The 20,916-nt window shown below is 40.9% G+C and overlaps 1 protein-coding gene across 1 annotated transcript; it reads right to left on the reverse strand.

Moving 5' to 3' along the window:
• Positions 1–1,939: 1,939 nt before the first annotated feature.
• LOC125374782 lies at positions 1,940–12,742 on the reverse strand. The gene is made up of 4 exons (XM_048386350.1): positions 12,604–12,742; positions 10,436–10,679; positions 7,914–7,977; positions 1,940–3,391 (listed from the first exon to the last, which is right to left on the reverse strand). Exons 3-4 carry the CDS (start codon positions 7,921–7,923, stop codon positions 2,943–2,945), a joined length of 459 nt encoding a protein of 152 aa, XP_048242307.1. The 5' UTR covers positions 7,924–7,977; positions 10,436–10,679; positions 12,604–12,742; the 3' UTR covers positions 1,940–2,942.
• Positions 12,743–20,916: the final 8,174 nt, after the last annotated feature.

Raw genomic sequence — 20,916 nt, forward strand, 5'->3', positions numbered from 1 at the left:
TTTGCGGTGTCCTCGGCCGTGATATTGCTGGAATGTTGCTAAAAGCGGCATTAAACCATACTCACTCACTCACTTATTCATATCATAAGGTGAAGAAACTCTTTTTTCGTTTCTAAATATTGAAATATTAATCGGATCCATTTCGTACAAAGTATTAGTGAGTATGGTTTTACGCCGCTTTTAGCAATATTCCAGCAATATCACGGCGGGGGACACCAGAAGTGGGCTTTACACATTGTACCCATGTCAGGAATCGAACCCGGGTCTTCGGCGTGACGAGCGAACGCTGCCGGAACCCTCCAGGAGATGAAGAAGACAGAAACTGAACCACTGACAGGGTAATAATGGTTTCTAGCGCCAGGAACAGTCACGTATTATAAATGGCGTTCTTATCCCCGGCCACGAAGTGGGAGGGGGATATGGGAATGGGTGCTGTCCATCCGTTCTTCCGTTCGTAACGTTTCGACTAAAAAACTAAAAAAACATGAGAGATATCTTGACCAATCTTGGCACTTAGACAGGTCAAGTAATGAACTGGTACCTTTTGATAGTTCTGGATTTTTATATTTTTCGAGTTCCCATTGCAACGACTTTGACTTAGAATGAACATGACGGTAGTGATCCTTTCCGGAGCAGATCTTGAAAACCGTACAATATTTCTTCACCAAACTTGGCACACAGATAGGTCTAGTGGTAAACTGGTGTCTTTTGATAGTTTGGGATTTTTGAAAAAAATATTTTTCGAGTTTCCTTAGTCACGACTTTAACTTAGACTTAAAAGTCGATAGTGCTCGTTTCCGGAGCAGATCTTGAAAACCGTACAATATTTCTTTTCTTTCACACAATCGAAATTATCATATTGACGGGGGATATGAGTATTTCATGCTTGTTATTAATATATTAGTAAAACTTGCTATTGCGACTGACGTTTCCTTCACAAAATGGAAAGCAATAGATCGATTTTTATGAAAGGATGGCATGGCTTAAACTAACAATATGTTTATTTTAGCTCAACAGTCAAAACACACAGGCATATGCAAATAGTAGTATTTAATTGTGAAATCAATAGTAGAATCACAGGAATGCGGCAAATTCATTTAATATAAACATGATAACATGTTATTCCTTTGCTGACAACACTCGGAATCCTGTCTTGAAGAGACAATTAGGACCAAACTGTCTCAATGGTAAACACAGTAGGTTCCATGCTAATTATATATACACACGTGATAATTATACTTGTCTGGTTAGATTATGATGTGGTTACAACGCAGCTTATTGTATATTGTTAAAGCATTGTACATCATCTCTATATAAGTGTCTGACGGTATGTTGTACATTCAACACAACATCATCAAAAGACGATACATGTCTGTAAAATTAATTTCCGGCGTGTAGATAAATATCCTGCGTGTCCACCATGTTGGGCGATACATGCACGACATCTTGATGGTATACTGTTGATTAACTTGAGAACGGTTGCCTTGGTATCGCCCGCCATTCCGTCTGAAGAATTCCCCCTGGGTCACGTTTGTGGGAGCTGGGTTTGTAGTGTTTAGTCTCCACCCCAGAACATCCCACAGATACTCATATGCAACATGTCAGGGGACTGAGCGGGCCAGTCCATTGTACTTATGTCTTCTGGTCTGGCTTTGTCATCTCGCTGTTCAGAACTTCTGCCAATACTTCTACTGAATGGAACAATGACAGGACGCAAAATCCATCATTTGTTTGTTTGTTTATTGTTTAACGCCGCACTCAGCAATATTCCAGCGATATAACGGCGGTCTGTAAATAATCGAGTTTGGACCATACAATCCAGTGATTGACATCATGAGCATCGATCCACGCAATTGGGATACGATGACATGCATCAATCAAGTCAGCGAGCCTGACCATCCGATCCCGTTAGTCGCCTCCTACGACAAGCATAGTCGCCTTTTACGGCAAGCGTGGGTTGCTGAAGACCTATTCTATCCCGAATCTTCACGGGTCACAAAATCCATCAACACGTCGCTTGTTTGTCAAATGTCCATTCACAATAACCAAATCAGTTCGGCTGTCAAGTTTGATACCGCCTCACACCACTACAACACGCCCCATACCGATCATGGTCAAGAATTGTTGCCCCTGTATACGCCTCGCCGCTACGTCGCCAACAACAGCCTCGCCTCTACGTCGCCAACAACAGCCTCGCCGCTACGTCGCCAATAATATTTTCATCGGACAACTTGGGATGGTGACAGCCCACAATCTCGTGATTGTTTGTGATTAGATGTTGCGTTCTACCCGTGAAGATCCGGGTCAGAACAGGTCTTCAGCAACCCATGCTTGCTGTAAATGGCGACTATGCTTATCGATATCGCCGTAAAATGCAGCTAACGGGACCGGATGCTCAGGCTTGCCAGACATGTTTGATGCATTTCATCATATCCCAAATGCGCAGATCGATCAATCACCAGAATATCTGGCCACGACTCTATAATTTACGGGGTGCGGCGCTAGACAACAAGCTAACAAACAAACAATATGTTGCATTCAGGTTCAACGCAACGGTAGTGTAAATGTTCACCTCAACGATAGCTACATTCAAAGTACTAGTTCCCTTATTTTATATCGGTAGTATAATAATTAAACTTTCAACTTAATCAAAATAGTTGAATTTTAATGTCTCATTTAAGTCACGTGTCAAGTGGCGTTTCACGTGGTTTATATGTGTAAGTAAGTAGCTCTCCAAAGAGAAACATATCATTCCAATAATATATTAAATAAATGAACCGGATTTCGGTCAGAGGTGAGTATTGTTTTACCCCGCTTTTGGCAACATTCCAGCAACAAAAGGATGGGGGACACCACCAAAAATGGGCTAAACTCAGTATAGGAAATCGAACCCGGAACTGGACGTGAAACATTAACAGTTCTATCCTGTACGCCTTTAAAATTTACCCTTGTAGTCTTAAATTACTCTGGTAGTGCAACAAATTTTCCCTAAGTGATAAAATAGTTATCATTTCCTGGTTGAGACAAGTCGTCATGTTGTGGTCGATGTGGGTGAGGATGTCGTCGTTGTGAAGCAGCGAGGCCTGAAGCTGCAGCACGGTGGCCTGATGAAGCAGCTGTTCCTCAGGAGTCAAAGACGAGGTGTCGAGCTGAAAGAGCCCTGGCTGTCGGTGGAGAAGGACCTTCTCCTGCTGCAAGAGGACTTTCTCCGCGTTGTTCTTCGTCAACGTGTCCTGCAGGTTCTGAAGGAGTCTCATCTGGTCCCCGATGAAGTCCAGCTGACGTAGAAGGACCGATGGCGCTGTGAAGATACTTGGGTCGCCGACGTTTAAGACGAGTCGCTGGGACGTGGCTAAGATCAGGTCTTGTTCGTTTAGCAGCAAGGCCTGGTCTGTGTTAATGAGAGTCTGTGTTGTGTGAAGGTTTGTTAGTTTGGTTTGAAGATCTGAAGAATATATCTGGACCTTTTGTTTGATGTGTAGAAATATATCAGTTTCTGATTGAAGGGAATCACTGCCCTGTTTATTTAACTCCATGCATTCTTCGTTTTGAATTTTTAATGCTAGAATATTGTGTGATGTTTGTTGTGATAATTGGGTTACTGTTGTATTGGCTGGTGATTTGGAATCGGGACTTGACATGATTTTGTGTGTTGTTGGTCTGTGTGTTATTGGTTTGTGTGTTATTGGTTTGTGTGTTGTTGATTTGTGTGTTGTTGGTTTGTGTGTTGTTGGTTTGTGTGTTATTGGTTTGTGTGTTGTTGGTTTGTATGTTGTTGGTTTGTGTGTTATTGGTTTGTGTATTGTTGGTTTGTATGTTGTTGGTCTGTGTGTTGTTGGTTTGTGTGTTGTTGGTTTGTGTGTTGTTGGTTTGTGTGTTGTTGGTCTGTGTGTTGTTGGTCTGTGTGTTGTTGGTTTGTGTGTTGTTGGTCTGTCTGTTGTTGGTCTGTCTGTTGTTGGTTTGTGTGTTATTGGTTTGTGTGTTGTTGGTCTGTGTGTTGTTGGTTTGTGTGTTGTTGGTTTGTGTGTTGTTGGTTTGTGTGTTATTGGTTTGTGTGTTGTTGGTATGTGTGTTATTGGTTTGTGTGTTATTGGTTTGTGTGTTGTTGGTTTGTGTGTTATTGGTTTGTGTGTTGTTGGTTTGTGTGTTGTTGGTCTGTGTGTTGTTGGTTTGTGTGTTATTGGTTTGTGTGTTGTTGGTTTGTGTGTTATTGGTTTGTGTGTTGTTGGTTTGTATGTTGTTGGTCTGTGTGTTGTTGGTTTGTGTGTTGTTGGTTTGTGTGTTGTTGGTTTGTGTGTTATTGGTTTGTGTGTTGTTGGTTTGTATGTTGTTGGTTTGTGTGTTATTGGTTTGTGTGTTGTTGGTTTGTGTGTTGTTGGTTTGTATGTTGTTGGTTTGTGTGTTATTGGTTTGTGTGTTGTTGGTTTGTATGTTGTTGGTTTGTGTGTTGTTGGTTTGTGTGTTGTTGGTTTGTGTGTTGTTGGTTTGTATGTTGTTGGTCTGTGTGTTGTTGGTTTGTGTGTTGTTGGTTTGTGTGTTGTTGGTTTGTGTGTTGTTGGTATGTGTGTTATTGGTCTGTATGTTGTTGGTTTGTGTGTTATTGGTCTGTATGTTGTTGGTCTGTGTGTTGTTGGTTTGTGTGTTATTGGTTTGTGTGTTATTGGTTTGTATGTTATTGGTCTGTGTGTTGTTGGTCTGTATGTTATTGGTCTGTATGTTTTTGGTTTGTGTGTTGTTGGTTTGTGTGTTATTGGTTTGTGTGTTGTTGGTTTGTGTGTTGTTGGTCTGTCTGTTGTTGGTCTGTCTGTTGTTGGTTTGTGTGTTATTGGTTTGTGTGTTGTTGGTCTGTGTGTTGTTGGTTTGTGTGTTGTTGGTTTGTGTGTTGTTGGTTTGTGTGTTATTGGTTTGTGTGTTGTTGGTATGTGTGTTATTGGTTTGTGTGTTATTGGTTTGTGTGTTGTTGGTTTGTGTGTTATTGGTTTGTGTGTTGTTGGTTTGTGTGTTGTTGGTCTGTGTGTTGTTGGTTTGTGTGTTATTGGTTTGTGTGTTGTTGGTTTGTGTGTTATTGGTTTGTGTGTTGTTGGTTTGTATGTTGTTGGTCTGTGTGTTGTTGGTTTGTGTGTTGTTGGTTTGTGTGTTGTTGGTTTGTGTGTTATTGGTTTGTGTGTTGTTGGTTTGTATGTTGTTGGTTTGTGTGTTATTGGTTTGTGTGTTGTTGGTTTGTGTGTTGTTGGTTTGTATGTTGTTGGTTTGTGTGTTATTGGTTTGTGTGTTGTTGGTTTGTATGTTGTTGGTTTGTGTGTTGTTGGTTTGTGTGTTGTTGGTTTGTGTGTTGTTGGTTTGTATGTTGTTGGTCTGTGTGTTGTTGGTTTGTGTGTTGTTGGTTTGTGTGTTGTTGGTTTGTGTGTTGTTGGTATGTGTGTTATTGGTCTGTATGTTGTTGGTTTGTGTGTTATTGGTCTGTATGTTGTTGGTCTGTGTGTTGTTGGTTTGTGTGTTATTGGTTTGTGTGTTATTGGTTTGTATGTTATTGGTCTGTGTGTTGTTGGTCTGTATGTTATTGGTCTGTATGTTTTTGGTTTGTGTGTTGTTGGTTTGTGTGTTATTGGTTTGTGTGTTATTGGTTTGTATGTTGTTGGTCTGTATGTTGTTGGTCTGTATGTTGTTGGTCTGTATGTTGTGGTTTGTGTGTTATTGGTCTGTATGTTGTTGGTCTGTGTGTTGTTGGTCTGTTTGTTGTTGGTTTGTGTGTTGTTGGTTTGTATGTTGTTGGTCTGTATGTTGTTGGTCTGTGTGTTGTTGGTATGTGTGTTATTGGTTTGTGTGTTGTTGGTTTGTGTGTTATTGGTCTGTATGTTGTTGGTTTGTGTGTTGTTGGTCTGTGTGTTATTGGTTTGTGTGTTGTTGGTTTGTGTGTTGTTGGTCTGTGTGTTGTTGGTTTGTATGTTGTTGGTCTGTGTGTTGTTGGTTTGTGTGTTATTGGTTTGTGTGTTGTTGGTTTGTGTGTTATTGGTCTGTGTGTTATTGGTTTGTGTGTTATTGGTTTGTGTGTTGTTGGTTTGTGTGTTGTTAATTTGTGTGTTGTTGGTTTGTGTGTTGTTGGTCTGTGTGTTGTTGGTCTGTGTGTAATTGGTTTGTGTGTTGTTAGTTTGTGTGTTGCTGGTTTGTGTATTGTTGGTTTGTGTGTGATTTGTTTAGATGAACCTGTTAAGAAAATAATACATGTTGGTTTTAGGTCTTTACAAATAGTACAAATAATACACATTGTTTTGTAATACTGATGGTTTGTTCATACTGAAGTTCCCATTTATCATTTCCAGAAAAAAGATAGAGTTCGATAATTCCAGACTCTCCTCATATGGCAGTATGGCAATGTCAGTATTACTATTTTATGATAAAGTTGTGGGCCCGTGTAGAATAGGTCTTCAGCAACCCATGCTTGCCGTAAAAGGAGACTATGCTTGTCGTAAGAGGCGACTAACGGGACCGGATGATCAGGCTCGCTGACGTGGTTGATGCATGTCATCGTATCCCAATTGCGTGGATCGATGCTCATGATATGAATCACTGGATTGTCTGGTCCAGACTCGATTATTTACAGACCGCCGTCATATAGCTGGAATATTGCTCAGTGCGGCGTTAAACAACAAACACATAAACAAACAAACAAAACTAGCAGTTGATATTCCAAAACCAACCAATCAACAAAGTTATGAGAAATGTCCCACGTACAAATAGCAGAACTATGTTCTAAACATTTCAATGAAAGCGACAACACCCTTTCCATAATCAAAGGTATTCTCTTCTGAAAGGCAGAGTCCATTGTACGTTTCCGACCACATGTATATCATGTCTTTATGAATCACTGTCAAATAGCGATAATACCATGTGTTCGTAAAAAAAGTGGTACCCGTCACAAACACATGCAAAGGCAAGTCAATTAAACAACTGAAAAAACGTGAGAACATAAGACACAAGTCAAAATAGGGAATCCACTCAAGACATTATTGTTGTCACTGATGCGTCAATGTGGAATGTCCTACCGTAATATTATTTGAAAGTTTGAATGTTTTGTTTGTTTGTTGTTTAACGCCGCACTCAGCAGTATTCCAGCTATATGACGGCGGTCTGTAAAATAATCGAGTCTGGACCAGACAATCCAGTGATCGACATCATGAGCATGGATCCACGCAATTGGGATGGATGACATGTATCAATCAAGTCAATGAGCCTGACCACCCGATCTCGTTAGTCGCCTTTTACGACAAGCATGAAAGTTTGAATGTTGTAACCTTAATCAAACAACTTGGGAGCAAGAGTTGTATGGCGCTCTTCGTAGAAAGAGGATGCTTCATTGTGAATTGTAGACATGAAAGGCTTGAACTGCTGGAATATTGCTCGACAGAAAGGGAAAATTGACTGTTGTCACATTGTCTCTCCCCTTGTCATATGGTCTTGTGGAGAGTGTTTTGTCACTCTGAATCTTTATGCATATACCTAAATATGAAACAGACAACGCCGACAGTACTACAGTCAGTAGTTAATCTTACAGTCAGTATACGTCCATATTAAAGTCAATATTCGACCCGTGAAGATCCCGGTGATAATGTGCTTGTTGTAAGAGGAGACTAACAGGGTCGGGTGGTCAGGCTCATTGACTTGGTCGATGCATGTCATGGTTTCCCGATTGCGTAGATCGAGGCTCATGATGTCAATCACTGGATTGTCTGGTCCAGACTCGATTATTTACAGACCGCCGTCATATTGCTGGATTATTGCTGAGTGCGGCGTTAAACAACAAACACATAAACAAACAAACAAAACTAGCAGTTGATATTCCAAAACCAGCAGTTAATATTCCAAAACCTGTCAATGTGGTGCGTGTTACATCAGGACACGCATGATATACTCACACTCAGTCATATTGGCTATAGCTACAATTGATCCATAATGGGCGCGTGTCCCCCTGAAGATTATCTGCAAATACATAAACACAATCTTTCAGTTGTAAAAGAAATTATTACAAGATATTGTTTGACCAATTTGTCTAAGCGATCCAAAATGTTATCTTCATTTCAGTTAGCACAATTCACAGGACTATTTCCATAAGGAAATACATTGTCACTACACACAAGCATCAACAGAGGATCGACAATGAGTCGACAGTTGACCGACAGTGCGTCCACAGTGCATCGACACTGCTCCGACGCATTCGGGAATTGACAGACGGACAGTTTATTTGTATATATGGCCAAGAGGCTAAAAGGCCATCATGTACACATTAACATTGTTACAAGTTACAACGCAACCTTGACATTGTGGTTTCAGAACATTTAGGACGGGTTTACAACATGACTTTATCATCCAAAACTGGCTCCCACAGGAGATATCACTTGGGTGAGATCAAGCGATATCTATACTGTAGATATCATTGCAATGAAATTGCATCACAATGTTTTGCAGACAATTTTGACGTCATTGGTTACCATGACGTCACAATCAAATAACATCACTAATGGCTCTGCTACTGAAGCTGTTAGCAGTACTTTTTACACTAAGACACTGCTTATTACTTTCTACAAACTGAAAAAGTTGGAAGAATGATGTTGGATGATAAATAAAATCTCACCCTCGTGTCTTTTGATATCAACTATATCAACACTCGTTTTGTTTTAAAAATCTAGCTGCTCTAATGTTAAAAGTGTACATTGCATCTAAATGTCATTAAGACTCGACGGAGATGAACTGCTTTTATTGTCGTAAGGTAGGTCTCAGTTGCAATAGAACCATTGCAATAGAACCATTCTCGTTGATATATAGAGAATCTCACCCGAGTGTCTTTTGATATCAAATATATCAACACGAGTTGAGAAAAGGGCAAGAATTCCGAGGCTTGCCGAGGATTTTTGCCACTTTTATCAACGAGTGTTGATATATTTGATATCAATAGACACAAGGGTGAGATTTTATTTATCATCCAACATCATTCTTCGAACTTTTTAAATTTGTAGACAATAATTAGCAGTGTCTTCAGTGTAAAAAGTACTGCTAACAGCTTCAGTAGCAGAGCCATGAGTGATGTCATTTGATTGTGACGTCATGGTAACAGTGACGTCACAATGGTCTGCAAAGCATTGTGATGTAATTTCATTGATCTTATCCAAGCGATATCTCCTGTGGGAGCCAGTTTTGGATGATAAATATCTTTACACCTTAGTTTAAAGATATTCAGAAACTCTCTTCTGTCCCCTACATCTTGTGCGAGTCGCACACGCCGCAAACCGTATTTAAATAACAGTATTTTTACAGAAGAAATCCAGTTTACGTTATCAGCATTCTCTAGTCTTTTGAGTAAGCCATGATAGTTTCTGGAGTATCGTGTTAATAGTTGTCTGATAAGCCTTATCCAATTTGAAAGAACTCTAATGTGCGCATATATGAACAGTGGGAAGCGACCACATTCTGCCACTACAAATTTATTTGTAGCTTTGTAACATGTGTGCAATAGAAATTTGTAGAATTTTGGGTGAACTTTTTCAATTGCCAAATTGTTTTTTGATGCCCCGCAGTTCTGATGTATATGCCAGGATCGGTTGGAAGATTTTTTACACATCAATATAACTTTTTTAATGACATGTCTCACCTACACAAAAATACAATACCTAAATATTTGTAATATATGTGAACACTCTTGCCATTGGGAAACCATTTCTCACATCTTGATATCCTACCCCCCATTTTTAAAGACTATTATTTTGGTCTTAGCCGTATTTATTTTTACTCCTCATTTCAGACAATACTCATTTAAGATATTAATTTTAGGCCGATGCAGAATCCGCAAAATGTTTCAGGGCATTAGCATTTGCAGAAGCCCTCGGCCTTTTCAACTGCCCTCCTTTGTTGGGCAGTTAATGGAAGAAGACCTCGGGCGTTACGGTTATTATAGCTAAAATGGATGGAATTAGATAAAAAGAAACAACAATATTGGTTTTGAAACATTTACTGCAATCAACACGAATGTCACTGACCTACCTTTACAAATATGTAAACGTCATAGAACAAACCAGATGACGTCACTATTGAACGTGACGTCACCTATCCCTATCCTATGACGTCCCCTAACACGTGATAATGGCCCGTCGTCAAGCAATATGAGGGCATTATCAGGTTACAGTGGCCCGCTCATTTCTGATAACATGATAACGGTTTAATGATAATTCTATCCATTTTAGCTATGAGACGTCATAACAGTTGGCAAACAGTGGACGCAAAAATATCAAAGATTATATTTAGGAAGATTCATTTTCTCTACAGCTATGGTACTGCTGGGTAAAGTTATGAAATCATGCCTGGACATTCGAGCACTGTCGCATGGCTTCTTTTAAAATTGATTATGTTTGAAAATTCCTTTCCACAACCGTCTGTGCGTACACACCCTAGAATTAGCTGTTCCGTGCAGAGAGACGTTCGTGGCTGTCCATCTTTGTGTTGAAGGCAATGCGATGACTTTAGATGTCTGTCCCCCCGTCTGGACCAAGATGTCCAGAGTGGTTTGTCCCGGCAGCAAGTAATCAAACGACAGACAGGTTGTTCCAGTGTAGCAGAGCGGGGGACTCACCAAATCAGTCCCGTCCCCGTCCTTTGTCAGTATGTTGGTAGTTGTGAGATGAACAAGTACCCTATCAACAGATGCATAAATATTTTTAACTGCCTTCATGTTGGCTTGAAGTCTGTCATTCTTCTCGAATAACAACTGTTTTGTAAATAAGTATGAGACACACAGAGACACACTTATGTTATTAAAAAATAACCAAAAAAATTTATCTTCCTTAAACCATGAAGATGATGAAAGTAGACAACATAACTCGTTCGGATTTGAATAGAACGTTAATAAACGAATTAGTCGCGCCAAATTAAGACACATTTTCCCTGTGGGACGGATCAAGACGGATGAGGTGTGTGCTCTAGCCCAATGTCGATCTTTCTCTGATTCGGTACCTTCATAATGGGAGCACTATGTACTTGTACGGAGTCCTTCCTGCTTCAAACATTTTAACCTCACCGGGTTTAACACCCACATACAGTAAAGTACGTTTATATCGAACACGCTTATAACGAACTAATGTATATAACGAACACCTATAACGAAATGATGGATATAACGAACTGTGTTTGATCCCGTCCATTTGCTGTATATATGCTCAAAACGAACTACGGTTATAACGAACTAAAATCAGTGGTCCCTTTGAGTTCGTTATGACCGTAGTTTACGGTATACTGACGTCAGTAGGCGTTAATCAAACTCAGACACACTCTCAATAGTTAAGGAAGGTTGCCCTGATAATGGACTAATATTTGTTATTGACATGATTTTTTTATCGATACCAAAATTTCTCATAGAAAAAATATATTACAGATCATGAATAGTTGAGTACTTACCAGGGGTGAAGATATACAATGTTTTTTCGTTTTACGATATATATCTATCCATGGTCTCGCGTGATATTGACAACTGCTGCTATTAGAACTTACCATCAATTATTGCAATCATGACATGATGAATTGAAATGTATTGACAGTAGATCAGTCTGCATATATGTCACAATCGGGGGCAGTTAAGCATCGTTGGTCGCGGAGAGTAGGTGGATGGGTGACTGTGTTGAGCACCTTGACTCCTGAGTGTGACTAGAGATTCGGTCCTGCCCTAAACTGCCAGAAAATCCAAGTGCGCGCTGATCCGTTGACAGGGATAATAATATTGTGTAGCGCCGCGGAACAGCTATCCACGTGGATAGTCAGGGGCTGTATTTTTGTTATCATGATTATGATGATGATGATGATGATTTTGATGATGATGATGATGATGATGATGATTATTATTATTATCAGATTAAAATAAAAAAATGCAGCAAAAAGGGTTTGGGTGATCCTGGCACAGTCAGGCTGGTTAGGCTCACCATCAGCTCTGGGCCCTTGGCCCCTCTACACGCAGCCCAGACAGCGAATCGGACTTCTCCCAGGAAGCGCTGCCTTTTCAAACCCACCAGGAACCTTTCGGAGAATGTGAAGACTCCCCAACACTGCAGCCTTCTGCATTACCCGGATTGTCAGAAGGGCTGTATTCCTGGTAGCAAACCCGGGTACTCTCCCAATGTCAGTCAACAGATTGGGAGGTACCAAACCTAAGGCACCGAGAACAATGGGGAGTCGGACAACTTGGTACTTGGGATGCAAGCGTGACATTTCGAAAGCGAGGTCCGCATTTTTGCCATGTTTTCCTGAATCTTGTCAATCACATTGATGTCAAAAGGGACAGAAAATTCAAAATATAAATGATTTCATCAAAAGGACAAGATCAGGTTTGTTGGCCTAGATACGGCTTAGGTGGTATAAGGGCCTATTTCAAAGAATTTTATATTTGGCATTTTCCATGACGCCCTCTACATATTCCGGGGTGGTAATAAAATGATCGAGCCACTCCATCATGTCGCCTAAGATACTGTGTTCATCATCTTCGTTATTATTAGTAGTAGTATAACGTCACTGTTATGTCCTCTGTGGAGGTATAGCATAAAAACATAACACTCTATAGTTTCTACAAACCATGTTCCATTGTTTGTATTCCAATAAACTGTTTGTCCCTTCTCCACATCAGAAACCCCGCTCCGGACACTGTCGTTGAGGTAAAGCCACACATGTCGTGGTCAAAGTTGCATGACGGAGACGTGGCACAAGGTGGCGATGCTGCTGAATAGGTAACAGGCGATGTCTTAGTGTGCAGGGAAGATGTTTTTGTTTAGTAGAGTTCATCCAATATGCATATCTGAGTGAGTGAGTATGGTTTTACGCCGCTTTTAGCAATATTCCAGCTTCATCACGGCGGGGGACACCAGAAATGGACTTCACACATTGTACCCATGTGGGGAATCGAACCCGGGTTTTCGGCGTGAGGAGCTAACGCTTTAACCACTAGGCTAACCTACCGCCCCAGTATACATATGTAGAGGACTCACTCTCAAATGTGCCCCCGTGGCTATAACGGGTCAGAATAGATCCCCAGGAACCTACGCTGGGCGTGAGTGGGGTCCTAAGGGATCGGGTGGTCAGGCTCGGGGACTTGGTTGATGGCGTGACATAGTACTTGGACCGCGCGGATCGTTGATCACAATATCGACCACTGGATCGTTGTTCACAATATCAACCACTGGTTTATTACAGGCCCCCGCCATAAAGTTTGTATATTGCTGTGTGCGGCGTAAACAAGATAATACACTGACGAGGAAAGGACACTTTACCAAAACCAATGTTTTGAAAGTGTGATTCGAACAAGAAATAGAGTAAGATAATGGGATTTCTCCAAAGATGTGTAATGCCGTTAAATCTATCTATAAATGTGTATATTCTCGTATTAAATATGACCATCACTTTTCAGAGAGTTTCGAATGTTACCATGGAGTTCGGCAGGGATGCATCTTGAGTCCCATTTTATTTATAATGTCCATAAATGATTTAGCAAAGGAGATCGAATCTGGTTGTTCTCAAGGAATCCAAATTCCCCCCAGAGCTGATAGGGCGTTTTCTGTTGTTGTTTGCGGACCACACATCCCTTATTGCTGACTCTGTGTTTGGTGTCAAAAAGCGTAGTAACGTTTTTACGAGTTATTGTCCGAGGCATTCAATAGGTGTAATTAGTGATACAACAACAGATTTGTCAAAATATATAAAAATGGTATTACGGTGACTGTCCCTTGTAATGATGGTCATATTTAAAAAAAAAAAAAAATGCGCAAACATGTGTCAAATGTGTCGCTACAGGCAAAAAAGGTTTTGTTCTCTGTCTTAAAGTCCCTGAGAAACGTGAAACCATAGGATTATGGTGTGTATTTTAAGACATTTTATGCAAAAGTTGCTCCAATTTTATTATATGGAGATGAAATTCGGGGCTAGTTATTTACAAAGAAATTGAACCTGTCCATCTATAAGCATGTGAGCAGTTTTTAGGGGTAAAGTATGGAATACTGTAAGGGACATTCTCGCGATCTCGCATTCTCGCGATCTCGACCTTTGGAAACGAGGTAAATATACCCAAAACACGAGAATGCGAGATCGCGAGAACGCGAGATTTGGCCAAAATCTCGCGTTCTCGCGATCTCGCATTCTCGTGTTTTTGGTACATAGCACTTTTTGTCAAAAGTCGACAACGCGAGAATGCGACATTTGGACATGATGCAAAATCTCGTAATCTCGCAATCTCGACTTGTCAAATTAGGCCACAAAAACACGAAATCGCGAGAACGCGAGAATGCGACATTTCATTTTCTCGCGATCTCGCGTTCTCGTGTTCTCGCGTTTTAGACGCTGTCCGTGCGCATGTGTAATATCATGAGGCCAAGCGCATGCGCACGTTAGTAGTCCTTTGGTCATGCTTCTTTCATGCTCTTCATTCTCCAAGTAGCATTTAGCAAACTTATGACTTGAGCTTGAAAATGCTATGTAATTTACATACACAAAGTCTGAGTCATCTCCCGTTGTTACAGTTTCCTATGTACTTTATAATAAAACCCTAAACATGCTCAATATAATTTAACAAAAGAAATTGTGTCTATGAATGTCAAATGATGGTGAAAACATAAATGTGTCCGAAAGCTGGAAACAAAACTATTACCGTCAGTGAGTGAGTAATATTGCTTAAAGCCGCATCAGCAGTATTGCAGTTATTCGCGGCTACACTGTCAGTTACAGAAATAATCACAAGCCTGTGAGTTTCTCAATGAGGCAATTTTATACACGGCTAGAATATTCATTAAAATAAAATTCTCACAGACCAATTTGTAGCATTCGGATAAAATGATATTGTCCGATGTTGTTTTTTTGTTTTTTTATACGATACCATATTCGCTACTTTAATTAATTGATTTTCATCCGCTGCCGCCTGACAACAAAACATCCTGCCTTACATTATTCTAATGCCCTCAAATTCCTAGAAATAGAAGTATCGTTAATATGAGTGTTCCTACTTTCTTTACCTGATAAAATACTCCGTACACGTAGCCCTACTGAGCACACATGATGCATGCGAATCGCATCCGCCGACAGCAATTGTACACATATGCCTAAAGTAGGTCGATAAGAACAAAATAAAAAGGTTAAAACTAAAATGCCTCCTGTCTCCCATGTTTTTAAAAAATCAATCAAACTGTAACTATTAATTTTATTGCGGCCTTAACATTCAAATGACAGGCATGCTTATACTGGAAAAGTACCCCCAATATCCAGCCTTGGGGACCGGCATGACTCTGAATAAGTGAGTGAGTTTGGCTTAACACTGCTTTGAACAGTGTGTATATTTTAGTTATACCCCGGCTTGTCGGTTTAAAGGGGCACTAATCTTCTTCTCGGCTGTCTAACACTGCCAGCTGGGGCTCACCATCTGCCGATTTGCTCACTGACGCAACTGAGCGTGACAAGAGACTGGACTACTGTGTTCAAGAACATTGGTTGGTTACCTGTAATCTCTGAATCTCAGACAAAGGGCGCATGTTAATTAATTTCTTCAGCCTAAACAAACGGACAAAAAGAACGATGGAAGCTCATCGGATGTCGTTATTTGGAAATACCCCAGATGGTTATAAACTGAGGGCCAAAAGAAACGTTACCAACATTAACTGATTTGCCACTTTGAAACAAAGATGCCAACCTGTTCAAAAACAGTAAAGAACACATTTCACGAATACAGCCTTCATGTTCTCTGTCGTTCTTTGCACGTGCTTTGCGGATTTTGGGAAATATTGGTGTTTTTCAGCAATTTTTTAAAACAATCTTCCCCAAATTATCGTGCAATTTCCGGGTTGAATTACGCAGGGATCTGTTCCCTATCAATGGTTGCGATGATAAACACCAACGAACATGCCAAGAGAGAGCCATAGGTATGCTGCAGATGGGAGCGACACAGAGAGCGGTTGCCATAAACATGAACTGCTCCAAGATGACCATTACCAGACTGGTCGCACGTCTCCGACAGACTGGCAGAACCGCAGACAGACCACGGAGTGGCAGACCAAAGGTCACGACCCCGCAGGATGACCGCTTTTTACGGGTACGTCATCTGAGGAACAGATTTCTTACTGTGACGTTATCAGATGCCAACTGCTTAGGACATCCGGTCAGCAGACAAACAGTGACCAGACGACTACGACATTATGGTCTCCGGGCTTATCGCCCTTTCAAGGGCATGACCTTGACCCGTCAACATCGACGTGCCAGATTGACGTGGTGCAGACAACTCAGCGATGGCAACAAAGGGAATGGCGGCGAGTGCTGTTTAGTGACGAGAGCAGGTTCCAACTCTTCAAACCTGATGGGCGGACGCGAGTGTATCGACGACGTGGTGAACGTACGGCTCCCTGTTGTGTCCAGGAGGTGGAACCTTACGGGGGCGGAAGTGTGATGGTCTGGGGCGGCATTTGCGGGGACGAGAAGACGGAACTTGTCATCATCGAAGGCAATCTGACAGCACAACGCTACACTGACAATATCTTACGGCCAGTGGTTCTTCCTTTCATCCAGCGTCAACAACGGACGGTGTTCCAACAAGATAACGCCACACCCCATAAAGCCCGTATTACTAGAGACTTCCTCAACGCCAACAACGTGACTGTCCTGCCGTGGACAGCTCGATCACCAGATCTGTCACCCACAGAACATCTCTGGGACCAGCTGGGGCGTCGTCTTCGGAAACGTCAACATCCTCCCATCACGAGACAAGCGTTGATCGTTGCCCTCCGTGAGGAATGGAATCTGAAACCTGCAGTCGATGTGAGGACGCTTGTCTACTCAGTGCAACGCCGCATTCGAAGATGCATTGCCGCTCATTGAGGTCATATCCCGTATTGAACGGTCTGGGCCGTCGTCACCTTAAAGTTGTAACCAATGTTGTTGATCGAATACTGGACGAATGACCCCTAGTCAAGAAATGTCCCTGTTGGAGGTCAAGAACTTTGTTGTTGAATTAGTAAATTCGCATTTTACTGTTCTGAATGATGTATTTCTACAATACAATAATTGTTATCGCTGCTTCAATTTGTTTTGGTCATATTTTATCCTAGAAATATCGTTGGTAACGTTTCTTTTGGCCGTCAGTTTATTTTTATAGTATCCCAGCTGTGAAAGCATTTTCGGGTTTTGGATTGCGCGGATAATACGTTGTCATCCACGTTTTGGGGCATAACCCTACACCTGTGTCTTTGTTGCCATTCACTAGAAGCTCAGTTAATGAATCTATTACAGGTATAGTTAGTAGTAGCACTACTCAGATTACCTGACAACGGTTCCCATTTGGCATGTCTTGTGTCTGGGGTAATTATTTCATCTGAATCCAGGTTTGAATTGAGGTGAAATGTATGTTATGTAATATTCACGTGGCAGCCCAGCAAGAGGAGTGATCAGTTCATTTACTTTTTAGTACACGGATCATTCCTCGCCATCAAAAGTTCCACAGAAAATACGTTCATTGATTAATCACTGTTATCTTGCACAGTGGATTTGTAAGTGTTTACATGTGTAGGTTTACTAAAGCAGACGGAATACACTCATATCATGGCGTGAAGTGCCGATGTAAAAACAACATACTTGGTTCAAAGGATTAGCCGATAATACGTTTATTGATTGTTCATCAACTCCATGGATATTTTTAAAGCACCATGGACATCATGAACATAATTGTCACACGTGCTATCTTAGCTGACCGATGAGACTTGACACCTTTGTAAAAACATCTGAAAGAAACTTAGTGATCAGTTGCGAAACGAACACGGGTTATAATATCCAGAAACGCTATATGTATATATTTTAACATTTGAATGTAACAGAGCCATGTGACGTCGAATACGTTTATTTGTACAGCTGCAGACGTATGGGATATTGTTCCTGTATGTGAATATTCACGGATACATTCCTCGAACAAGGAAGCTGCCCAAATGTATACATAAAACTGCAGTGGGTCGTAATTATGATATTTAAATTTTGTTTTCATTCATTTGCTGTTGCATTGGATAGAATCAGTTTTGTTCTTCTTGTACCTGTAGGCGTGTATACATGTATATTACACTCAATGTGTAAAAAGTGATTCACTCAGGCAATTTATAAAATGTCTAAATATTTCAGTAATATAGAAATTGACTGAATCCAAGTCCAGATTGACTAACAATTTTTAAGAGGTTCAAAAGGGCTTAAAAATAGACTATTTATCCTAGTATTAGAGTGAGTGAGTGTGTTTGTTTTTACCCCCCTTTTAGCACTATTTCAGCAATAACCACTAGGCTACCCGACCGCCCCGCTAGTATTAGAAGCCAAAACTATAGAAACGTACTTTGAATTTTGTTTTCTTTTAATCCTATCATTTTTAGTCACTGGGTGATGAAATTGACCGATTTTCAGTCAATTTGTAAAATAACTGAATATTTAGGCGTTGCAAAAATTGCCTTCGTGAAACTTTATACATTTTGGCTAAACAATATACCCACAATGAAATACTATCAATAAAAGCGATACATGCGCTTACGAATGGCGCAGCACAGGTCGCGAACTAGTCTTGATATCTGCCATATCATCCGGATACTCACGGGGGAGGTTGGGTGGGGGCGGGGAGGGGGGGACAATAACTAAGGCAACACCCAGTCTCGGGGAATTTCTGTAGATCAGTGTCCCTTTAAAATGAGAGGAAACCTTCCATTGTAGGTTTCTGGCACATCCAAGGGACGCAACTCTACACAACGAATTGCGACAACTCAGACGACTGAGCCCCACGATGACTGTATAGGAAATCAGCACAAAAACACGAGAACGCGAGATCGCGACACTTGTCCAATGTCGCAATCTCGCGTTCTCGCGTTCTCGTGTTTTTGAAAATAGTTACATATAACTGTATAGGCAAAAAGCACAAAAACGCGAGAACGCGAGATTGCGACATTGGTCAAGTGCCGCGATCTCGCGTTCTCGCGTTCTCGTGTTTTTGAAAATAGTTACATATAACTGTATAGGCAATTAGCACAAAAACACGAGAACGCGAGAACGCGAGATTGCGACATTGGTCAAGTGTCGCGATCTCGCGTTCTCGTGTTTTTGTGCTAAATGCCTATACAGTTATATGTAACTATTTTCAAAAACACGAGAACGCGAGAACGTGAGAATGCGACATTGGACAAGTGTCGCGATCTCGCGTTCTCGTGTTTTTGTGCTAATTGCCTATAGAGTTATATGTAAATATTTTCAAAAACACGAGAACGCGAGAACGCGAGAACGCGAGATTGGTCAAGTGTCGCGATCTCGCGATCTCGCGTTCTCGTGTTTTTGTGCTAATAGCCTATACAGTTGTATGTAACTATTTTCAAAAACACGAGAACGCGAGAACGCGAGATTGGTCAAGTGTCGCGATCTCGCGATCTCGCGTTCTCGTGTTTTTGTGCTAATAGCCTATACAGTTGTATGTAACTATTTTCAAAAACACGAGAACGCGAGAACGCGAGATTGCGAGATTGGTCAATTCTCGCGATCTCGCGTTCTCGTGTTTTTGTGCTAATTGCCTATACAGTTGTATGTAACTATTTTGTAAGGTAATTCGTCACGGCAAACTCGCGTGCAACGGCGTGAACTGAGGTGCGCACGAACCATTGTATCCAACATCTTTAAGACACTGCTTATTACTGTCTACAAACTCAAAAAGTTGGAAGAATGATGTTGGATGATGAATAAAATCTCACGCTCGTGTCTTTTGACATCAAAACGACGAAATAAACCACAAGGTTCATAGAAATTTCTGCTTTGCAAATTAATGCAGTTTATTTCAAAATGGCTGCTCAAAATCACGTGACTTTTGACAATGTCAGAATGCACATTTTCCAAGTCTTTTGATTATACAGAAATATATATGTAGACTGGTAACATAATAAAGTCAAGAACACGCTCCCTTTCTTGCCTGTGAACTGACTGAATTTGACAAATATTGTCTGACAACTAACAGTCAAATAACCAACATGGATGCCTAATGGTAGTTTTCAGAAAGATTTTGTTTGTTTGTTGTTAACACCGCACTCAGCAATATTCCAGCTATATGACGGCGGTCTGACATCAAATATATAAACACTCATTTGGGTGGCCCAGTCGTCTAAGGCGCCGCGATTCTCTGTGCAGAGTTGCGTAAGTTGGGCACGCCCGAAACCTATGATTGTGGGTTCGAATCCCGGTCTGCCCTGATTATGTTTCTTGTTTCACCATACCCGTTCTCGTGGGCTTCATCGAAGAGGTAAACGTCTGAGACCTGCATCACTTCGGGCTTTCCTCTCATATTAAGCTGACACGCTGTGATATAACTGGAATACTGATAAAAGCAGTGTTAAACCCAACTCTCGCACTTACTCTATAGATGACTACGCGTTTAATCGCTAAGAACATCGAAGAACGAAGCGGGATGTATTGTACAATTAATCATGACCTCATTTCTGATGATTCGATTGTGATCTTGTAACATTATAACGCAGTGAGTGACGACGTTAATTGTGAGAGGGAAGTGACCGTCAGGTTGCTCTCCATGGATGTTGTGGCACTTCTATCGTAATGGCGGCTGCATGAAGACGATAAACATCCCAGTGTCACCCACAGGGTACGGGTAATTTACATGTTTGTCGTGTCTCGAAATATGAATTGTAAATAGTGTATCGTGCCAAATATATGGTGAGTTACTGAATAAATACAGCAGTTTCAAGAAAGTGGTAATTGTATTTATAATGTTAAGTGTATTTTACAACATGGACAAGGTTTATATTGTATCTTATGAGTGATGTCGGGATCGAGTTATCGCCCTTGATGAATTGTTTGTTTATTATAGGGTTAAGATAATGATTTTGTATATCATTGATTATT

This window comes from Haliotis rufescens, unplaced genomic scaffold (genome assembly GCF_023055435.1).
Source record: "Haliotis rufescens isolate VD_foot unplaced genomic scaffold, xgHalRufe1.0.p SCAF_6, whole genome shotgun sequence".
In the NCBI taxonomy this organism is placed as follows: Eukaryota; Metazoa; Mollusca; class Gastropoda; order Lepetellida; family Haliotidae; genus Haliotis; species Haliotis rufescens.